Source organism: Cygnus olor, chromosome 13 (assembly GCF_009769625.2).
Source record: "Cygnus olor isolate bCygOlo1 chromosome 13, bCygOlo1.pri.v2, whole genome shotgun sequence".
Taxonomy (NCBI): domain Eukaryota; kingdom Metazoa; phylum Chordata; class Aves; order Anseriformes; family Anatidae; genus Cygnus; species Cygnus olor.
This window is the reverse complement of record NC_049181.1, coordinates 1,777,274-1,786,912: the sequence shown is the minus strand read 5'-3', so window position 1 is coordinate 1,786,912 and position 9,639 is coordinate 1,777,274. Positions and strand designations below refer to the sequence as shown.

General features: G+C 54.9%; 1 protein-coding gene across 1 annotated transcript; it reads right to left on the bottom strand.

Moving 5' to 3' along the window:
- Nucleotides 1–3,779: 3,779 nt before the first annotated feature.
- Nucleotides 3,780–9,208, bottom strand: LOC121077403 (putative P2Y purinoceptor 10). The gene is made up of 2 exons (XM_040572642.1): nucleotides 8,805–9,208; nucleotides 3,780–5,641 (listed from the first exon to the last, which is right to left on the bottom strand). Exon 2 carries the CDS (start codon nucleotides 5,589–5,591, stop codon nucleotides 4,476–4,478), a length of 1,116 nt encoding a protein of 371 aa, XP_040428576.1. The 5' UTR covers nucleotides 5,592–5,641; nucleotides 8,805–9,208; the 3' UTR covers nucleotides 3,780–4,475.
- Nucleotides 9,209–9,639: the final 431 nt, after the last annotated feature.

Sequence of the window (9,639 nt, the reverse complement as noted above, 5' to 3'; positions counted from 1 at the left end):
GACACAAGGTCACGGGGACGCAAGGTCACAGGGACAATGCTCCGGTCCCTGCAGTGGCACAGCTCCTTGCTGGGGAGCATCACCCAAAGCACAGAGGCACTTGCCTGTTTGAGCAGCTCACGCTCCTACTATATAAAGCTTACAGCCATTGTTTCGGAAGCCTGGTGATTGCTTAATGTGGGATAATTAATCTTGTGTGGGAGCCGCTGCTTTCAGCACCGTGCTAGCTTCACCACAGAGTTATTCTCTGGGGCTCTGGGGTGGATCAATCTGCTGCTTCTTTTAGAATAAAAGCACCCGGGGGGTTGGTGCTTCAGCAGGGCTGGTGGCCTTGTGGCATTGCCCCGAGACCCTGCTGAGATGCCGGCTCATTTGCGCTGCTCCCGCAGGGTTTCTGTAATTGCATCGAGCGCTGGGAAGCTTCCCCGAGCGCGCTGCGCCTCCTGGCAGCTGCCTGCGCACGGTGCTCTTTGCAAAGGGCTTTCACCTTAGCAGTTGCAAGAGAACCCTTTTTCCCTCCCCAAAATCATGTGATGTAAAACCGGGCAATCCCCAGGCTTCTGAATCATAGAGCTTGCCAAATAACTGCCTGAAAATGGGGCTAGCTGGACAAAGCGGGAGCCCGCCTGCAGCCGTGTGCTGCGTCTCAGCTGAGCTGCACCCCCTGCAGAGCCTGCCCGTGGTCACATCACGCCTCTGCCGCCTCGTGCTGTGGGGTTTGCTGCTGCTGCAACAGACAACAAAGCGCCAGGAACAAAGGCAGCACCAAAAACCTCTCGATTCCTGAACAGTGGCCGGGTTCCGAAAATGTTACCTTTCCTTTTCCTGCTCAGATGTGCAGCGGGTGCTCAAGTTTGCACTCTCATTTCTGCGGAAGCCGGCCCGTTTATAAGAAAGCATGGCCTGCCTTTGGGGTAACAAGAGTGCTTACTGTACAGATAGGCTGCTTGCTTCAAAAACACCTTTCGGAGCGTAACCATATCCTGTTTTGCCAGCGCCCAGCTCTGCGCACAGCTGGCGCTCGCGCTGCGCCGCGCTGCGGTCGTCCTTCCCATTTCATGTCACGCTGCAGCCGGCGCAGCCTCACCTTTACCGGCAGCCGAATGCAAGGCTGGAAATCAGGGTGGCTGCCTGCCTGTTTGCCTCAGTGCTGGCCCGGAACACCCAAGGAGGAGCCCAGGGAAGGGCACCCCCGTGGAGCCGGCGGTGCTGCTTTTACCATCCAGTGCCTCAAAAGTTCTGTCTGCGAGTGACTTTCCTCCCCAGCCTCCCTGTCTGCCCACATCAGGGAAATTCTCTCTTTTGAAAAAATAAGAAATAAAAATCCCCTGTTGGGAGGAGCGGGACCAGGCGATCAGTGTGGCAGCTCGTGCTGGAAACACCTTGCTGGCAGGACGGGGCTGTGACCGCGCCGCAGCAGAGCTGACCCACGGCAGCCCCGGGCTTGCCAGCGCTGGCACAGCCCAGGCTGGGTGGGCACCAAGGCATTTTCCAGGCCCTTTCCCTTCTGCCGTGAGCAGGCATTTGTGGTTTGCACCGCATCGCTTCGGCCCCGGAGCTGACAAACAGCCCCATATTTCTAAAACGGTGCCACCCCGATAACCATCAGTGACCCGATCTTCAGCTAATGGCTGAGCCGTGAATCAAAAAAATTGGCCTTGGGTGGGATGAAATCACCGCTGTCTGGGAAGCCACTCCCTGGCAACAACGTTTGCTTTCTGTGCATCTAGGTTATCCTCGGCGTTCAAGCCTGGCTGTGTCTGTTCCTGTGCCAGCCGCGGCACTTTCCCCTCGCTGCAGGGCGAGGACGGGAGGATCACCAAGTGGCCGGGAGCGGCGGCAGGGAGCAGAGTGCCAGCACTCACCGTGCCAGCACTCACCGAGCCCGGGGATCAATCCTTCCCGGGTGTGCAGCGCAGGCTCTGCCACCAGCGGGGTGGTTTTGCAGAGGTGAAGTTGGGAGGCACGCGGTCCCGGAGGCAGGACAAGGTATTTTTAGCAGAGCAGAGCAGAGCAGCCTTCCTTCCCTTCCTGCGGTGCCCTAGAAAGCATTGTGCGCGAGGGGCATCACCTCAGAGAGCCTTTATTTAGGTACTGGGGAATTTTGTGTGTTTAATTAATTGCATGTGAATGGAAGGACTAATTGCATGTGAGATTTCAGGACACTGCGCTGCCGCAGCTGCAGGCAGAGCCGGGGGTCCCTGGCTGAGCAGCCGGGTTTGCTGCATCCTTCTCATGCCTGCCCATGCGCCTTGCTGGCCAGGAATCACCGAAGCCAAAATTGTCCCAGACAGCTTGCAGGCTAGGGCAGGCGGATTTCACCTGCAGAGGTGAGCCTGCTGCTATCAGCCTGAGCTCTCGGCCCTTGCTTCCCTTTCTCTCCAGCACTGTGCCTTCCCATTTCAGCAGTTAGCTCGTTCTGGTCCTAAATCTTGCTGGGGATGCCGCAGAGCTGCCGGCCGTGGGACAGGGCGGGCTGGCAGCCACCCGGGCTCCGGCAGGCAGGCGGCAGCAGCCTGCACAAGAAGGGAATTTCCTTGGGTTTGGGCCGGGTTTGGGTAAAACCCAGCACAGCCTTATCTGCCAAAGCAGAACCAGCAACAAGAAAACTTTCACTTAGTTCAAGTTAGGGATGAGAACCAAGTCCTCTTCTGGCATAGCTCTGGTCAGGGAGTTATTAAAGCTGTTATTCAACAGCAAAATCATTGCTATCCTGTGTGGATAACCCCCAAAAGGGGGGTTCTGCTCTATTTCCATGGCAAGCTGCGGTGCAGGCAGGGCTGCTCGCAGGAATGGTTGCTGTTATCTGCACGTGACAGCTTGCTGTGAGTTTTTATTTTGCTTTCTTTTTCCTGTTTTCCTCTCGGAGGAAGGGCTGTGTTGCAGAAGCTGCCGTGAAGCTGCGCAATCTGCAAACAGACTGGTGAAGCCCCGGCGGTAACTGGAGCTGCTGGGGAAGCTCCATGGCACTGCCAGGAAGGTCAGAGCTGCCGTAGGGGCTTTGCCTTCGCTCAGCAGGATGTTGTAAATGCCCTCAGTGGTCACCGAGGTCGACCTGGACGTCCACCCCTGGCACTCCAACGTGCCCCTCTGAAGCAGCTCTTTGCAGCCCTAAAAAGCCTTTTTTCCCAACCCTCAGTCAAGGAAGGAAACCACATCGCTTAATTATTCTCTTCTTTTGTGAGAGGAGGAGACTCAGGCCAGCAGGGGACGGTGTGAGCTGGAGCACGGTAAGCCCCAAAAAGCATTTCCCCAGGTTGTGTGGGTCTCCCCTCGTCTGCCTTCGACCGGCGAGCAGCAAACTGCACCGCCTGCGTGCACCTCGCCAGGAACGCCACATGGGCTGGACATGTGCACCCAATTATCAATAAATCTGTTCTCTATTAAAAAAATCCTCTGCCTACGTTTACTTATGTAATCCTCTGAGGGTTTTTGGCACTGCAGTCACCAACGCCTTAGTGCACGAGAGCAAACCCCGCAGCCCACGGGGCCGTGGTGGTGGTGGGGCTTTTCAGAGCTGCTGGCAGCCCGAGGGGGGCCAGGAGCAGGACAGGCACCCCCTGCACCTTGTGCCATTGCTTTGAGAGAGGTGGCAGTACAGAATTAGCTGATAAATAGAAAAAATGCAGCTGCCCAAGAAAAAGGTGCTATGGAAATGCTGCCCAGGGGTGGCCGTCAGGGCTCATTGGGGTTCTTTGGGAGCGGCTCGAGTCGGTCCCTACAACCACGGGAGGGTTTGCGAGGGGCAGCGCTGAAAATAACACCCACAGTGCCCAAAGACGTGTTGAGAACATTTTATTTCCTCCCGAGTTTGAAGCCCGAAGGATGCGCTCGGGTCAGGTTTGTAAACGTTTCTCGGTCCCAGCGAGGGCTGGACCCACTTCTGGTTTATGAGCAGACCCGAGGGGCTTGTGTGACATCTGTATCGATGAGCAGAGGCTTTAGCAACACCCCAAATAACACAGGCTCCTAGATGGCAACGCCAACTTCTCATCCTCTCTGCTGCAGTCCCAAGGTCCAGATTTAGTGTTGATTTTCTCGGAGGAGAGAGGTTTGCTCTGCATGCACACCATTACCCGTCCTGATCCGGAGCCTGCGGTGCGGAGGGCACAGGTGCGCCCCGCGCCACCCCCGGCAGGATGCAGAAGGGCTGCCAAACACAATAAATGGGTACAAACACTGAAATGACAGCAAAGGCAGGGCACCACACCTAGCTGCAGTCCAGCAGGGGAGAAACACTGATGGTTGTGGCGGCTGTTTGTGATATTTCAGCGACAACACGGCGGAGAACACTGTAAGGCGAACGGTCCCTGACACCTACAACACAGCACCCAAACCTCCTTCATCAAAACGTCCTCCTGGGCCCGATCCCAGCACCTGCTGCACACAGGGGTAATTCAGCACGTATGTGGAGACCCAACACGATCTTCACTCAAGCTACGGGAAGCACCTACGCGGAGGGGAACGTCTTCTTTTCAAGAGATGGACTCCAGGAGGAGCTCGTCGGGCGGCACCGGGGGAATTTCCATGCTGTTTATCCGGCCAAAGAGCTTGGGGAGGGACCAAAGCCCGAAGCGCGGCAGGTTTCTCGGCTTGGTGCGGATGTCGTGGCCGGCGTCCACCACGGAGAAGCTGCTGCGGCTGCGCGCGAGGCGAGCCCGCAGGGCGGTGCAGCCGTGCCGCAGCAGCTGGTCCTGGAACTCGGAGGTCATGAAGTAGTAGAGGACGGGATCCAGGCAGCAGTTGAGGCTGGCGAGGCAGAGGGAGATGGGGTGGAAGCGGAGCGTGCTCCTGTGCACGGCGCAGTCCGTGATGATGTTCTCTATCACCATCATGAAGAGGGGGAAGTTGATGTGGTAGGGGGTGAAGCAGATGAAGAAGACGGCCGCGCACATCAGGACCATCCGCAGCGCTCTCTGCTTCTCGCTGGCGTTTTGCAGCTGCGTTTGGCACTCCCGCAGCGACTGCCTCATCTTCCACGTGCAGCAGGCGATGATGCCGAAGGGGATGATGAAGCCAAAGAGCTCCGCCACCGTCACCAGCGCGATGGAGGCTCCCGGCGCCAGCTGCTTCACGGCCAGGTCCGAAAAGCAGGTGTTGGTGCTGTTGGACAGGGCCGGGCTCCTGACGATGGGCAGGGGCAGGCAGGCGGCCCCCACGAAGAGCCAGACGGCCGCGCTGATGGCCACGTCGTAGCGGCGCTTCCAGTCCTTGGCTCTGAAGGGGTGGAGGAGGAAGAGGTACCGCTGGATGCTGATGCAGGTGAGGAAACAAATGCTGGCGTACATGTTGAGGTACTTCAGGTAGAAGCACACCTGGCAGAGGAAGCTCCCGAAGGGCCACGTGTGGTTGATGTAGTAATACATCCGCAGCGGCAGCGAGAGGACGTGGGCCAGGTCGGCCACGGCCAGGTTGATCATGAAGATGACGGCTTTGCTCTTCTTGCTGATGAAGCGGCACAGGACCCACAGGGCAGCGCTGTTGGCCAGGAGGCCGGGGATGAAGATCATGGTGTACGTGGCTGCGTACAGCGTGGACTGGAAGGCCATCTGCGGGTGGGTGCAGTTCCCAGAGGACGCGTTGCTCTCCATCTCGGCTGAGTCTCCTCGCTGCGCGGTGGATTCAGGCGGGTGGAGGCTTTCTGTGGGGAGCAAAAACAAGTGCTGTGATGCCCCAAACCTCCCAGTATTGCCCCACATTGAGTGAATGCACCTCAGGGTGGAAGAACAAGCTGCATATATACAAGGGATTTCAGTGGGGCTGCAAATAAATAGCGGCTTTGAGCGGGCTGATAAAATTGTCCTTTTGGATCCACGCAGAGGTTCAGAGTAATTAGCCTCAGCAAACGATGGTGCTGGCAGCAGAGCGGAGCAGAGGCCAGCCAGGGAGGTGCAGACAGATCTATCACAGCTCTGGCTCCAGATCCAAGGCTGCTTTCCTAAGCTAATAGCCAGCCGAACGCACGCCAGTCCCTCTGTCGGTCCTGCTAACTCGATTTGGGCGCTCACGGCACACTGTGCAGGCATCGTGTTGTAGCAACAGAAAGGATCTGCCAGCAGCAGCCCAGGCCCTGCAGGAAGACAAATACGCTTGTCTCGGAGCTGCAGCAGGTTTTCTTTTCCCCATTTGCCTGATTCACCTCTCACCACCAGCGCGGGGGCATTGGCGGGTCGTGCGGGGCTCACGGGTACGTGTGGGTCTCCGGAGGGTGATGGATTTGGCCATCTGGGAGCAAAGCCCCATGCCGTGCAATTTGCCTCCAGGAGATGTGGTGCTGGAAACGGAGCCTCGGGCAGCCTGCAGGGTGTCAGGACGCCTGTGGTTTCTTTCCAGCAGCCCAGAGCCTGCTCTGGGACAGCCCCAGCAGCTCTGCCATTGCCACCAAGCCCCTCAGCAGCGGTGTTTCATTTGGAAGCAGCTTCCCACAGCCCCACGCCTGGTGCTTGACACAAGGATGGGTTTCCCAAAGCTAAAGCGCCCGCAGCGGCGAGCAGCTCCGGCACACGAGGTGTCAGGGTGAAGCCTCTGACCCTGCTCCTCCTCTGGAGGCAGCTCTGCATGGGGCTGGCATGCCTCGTGTGCAGGAGGAGGGTGCTGCAGAGAGGGGGTGCTCTAGCTGTGTACAGGATGCTCCCTCTCTATAGATATATAGGGGGAGAGACAGAGACAGAGAGAGAGAGGATGCTCCCTCTCTAGATATGTCAGATGATACATATGTATATAGGATGTTCTCTCTTTCTAGATTTATAGGATGATATATATACATAGAGGATGCTCTCTCTCTCTCTAGATATATAGGATGATATATATATATAGGATGCTCTATAAAGATATGTAGGATGCTATATATATATAGATCCCATATCTATATGTTTGTATCTAAAAGGCTCTAAATCTTACAGAGTATGCAGGCAGCAGCCTCTCGGCTGAGCTGCCCACTGCCTGCACCTCTGCCAGGAGGGTCACCTACCTCTGAGCCGAACCTGGCCGTGGTGCTGGCTGCCGTTTGCTTTCTCCAGGGTTCAGCTGCAAGAACACGAGGCTGAAGTGAAAGCCTGGTGGTGTTGCAGCTGCCACGCTCGTGCACTTTTTGGCTGCTGACCGCACTTGACCCGGCAGCCCCGGGTCAGGATGTTTCTGCTTTCTCTGCCGAGCTGTGGCAGGGAGCGGGGGCGTAGGGCACGAGGGGACAGTGGGCAGCAAAGCCCCTTCCCTGCGGTCCCTGCAGCATCCTCGCCTGCCTGGAAACCCATGGGAGGCTCGTGCTTGATGCCAGCCTCGCTCCTGGGCTCGTCCAAAGGGTTCCCCTCTCCTGCCACAAGCGTCCAGCCCAAATCCTAAGAGATGTGGGGAGCCATCTCACCCATTTTCTCCATTTTTTTGGCTTTCCCTGGAAGCCCAGCAGTGCGTGTTTCTCAGCGGGGGGGCAGGACGTTGCTATTTCAGTGTTTGGTTGATGTCTGTCAGCACCTGGCAAGAAGCAGCGGGGAGCTTTCTGCAAGCCACCGCCAGCTCAGGACCCAGCCAGAGCTCCTCCAGTGCAATACTTCCTGGCAGAGCGGGGATTTTAATTTATTGGTGTTGGTTTTCTGTTTTCACTGTGTGAGGAGCGTTCACTGCGCCTTGCTCCAGGCCCCTCCGGCCCTCCCTGTCTTTTGCCATCGGTGATGCCAGTTTTGGGGCAGAAATGCTCCCATGTTTTGGCCGGGCTGTGCCTCAGCGATGGCACCAAGCTTTCACAAAATATTCCCTGCAATTCCTTCATTGTTTTGCTATTCCTTATTTACTTATTTGTTGCTATTGGTGTGACGGGTAAAGCCCTCTCTCAGCCCCAATTTACACACAGCCAGGAGCTGGGGGGCTTTTTTTAAGCAGCAAAGCTGAGTTTTATCCAGCTGCGTGCTGAAATTAATTCCTGTCCTGGCGGGTTTACAGGCTGGAAACACAGAGAGAGAGGGGCAAGGCCATTACTCGTGGATGCAGCACTGCGGTCACTAAGCATCAGTTAACTTTGCAGTTCTTTAGGACGCTAAGGCAGCTATTACAACACCCATGTTGCCGTTTCCGAGTGTGTTAGCAGTATATTTTTCTGGACGCGTACATGGCTGTCATTATTGGAAATTGCCTGGCTACTCTGAATCACTGCATGCCCCACCCAGCTCTACATTTCTGCGGTATTGCATTTACTGCTCCCAGAGCCACTGGCAAAGGCACCCTCATCTTTTCCACAGGTTTTTTGGACAGACAGTGCTGGACGGGGCTCTGGCCACAGCAGGACGGGACGGCACAGGACAGGATGGGACAGCAGAGCCTCGCTCTGGTCTGTTCAGTGCTGGGATGCTGGAGAGAAATACAACCAAGTCCAAAAATAAAATAAAATAAAATAAAAAACAACAACAAAAACCTCCACAATTTTGGCTTGAAATAAGTTTCGGATTTCAAGTAGTGGAGGCTTTTTGGAACTTGTGCTTTAAGCAGTAGTTTTGTTTGTTTAATCCAGGCACTGATAGGAAACGCATAAACAGAGCTGATGGGTTACAGCAGCTTCTGTCCGCAACGACAAAGTTTTGGTATTTTCTGTAAAAGAGGCTTTGCTCCATGCACTGCCACATGCAGCAGCCTCCTGCCTGCATGCACACCCCCTGCAAGGCAAGGACACAGACACACCGACGCTGCTGAGGATGTTGCACTAGCCTGTCTGATAAGATCTTGTGAAAAGAAAAAAAGCCCACCGTGACAACGTTGCTCGAAACTGCAATAGCTTCTATCTGCTGAAGAAAGCACGTAGCAGAAACCAAGCTTACCTCCCTGTAGCTCCCATCCTTCAGGAGGAAGACATCCATGCTAGAGAGCAGGAGGAGCGAGCCTTCTGCTGCTATTCCCTACCGGCTTTCGCAGCAGTCCCAGCCCCAGAGGCTCCCCTCTGAACTTCCACATGTTTTCGGAGCGCTGGAATCCTGCCGGCATCTGCAGCCCAGCACAGTGGCTGCAGAACAGGAAATCCTGTAGTTTGTTTCTCTTCGCCACACAAAATGTGTACAGCCTGTGACGTTAAAACAGCTGGAAGGACGATGACATCAGTGCATCCAGTGCCGCGGGACCGAGCCCGCGGACAGGGATTTCTTTCTGTCAGCTCAGAAGTTGTGTTGCACGAACGTGCCCTTCAGTCAAGCTGCTTCTCCTTTTCCCTGCTGTCACTCGCTTGCAAAAAAACTATAAAATACAGAAACAATTTATTTTTCCAGTAAGTACTCACTAAAGGAAAACCAAAAGCTGTATCAGTAGAAACTTACTGGAAGGTAGTAATTTTCTTGCATTTTCTTGGAAGTTTTGTTGACCTCAGACTATTTAGCCTACAGGCTAAATCTTCTAAGGGTTTGGACTTTGTTTCTGAAATAATATAATGGTTTCAGGTTGAAATTTGCCCCTAACTGTATTTTTATAAAAACATAATGTCCATCATTCCCAATTTCTTTTTTCTTTTTGCCTCCTTTAATTCCTTTCCCAGATGTGTAAGTATATATATATATATATATATATATACACAAACACATACATATATATATATATATTAATTCTTGTACTGCCTGCTGAGAATGACCTTCCTCTTTTGGATTGCTGAAAACTGGCCCGCCTACA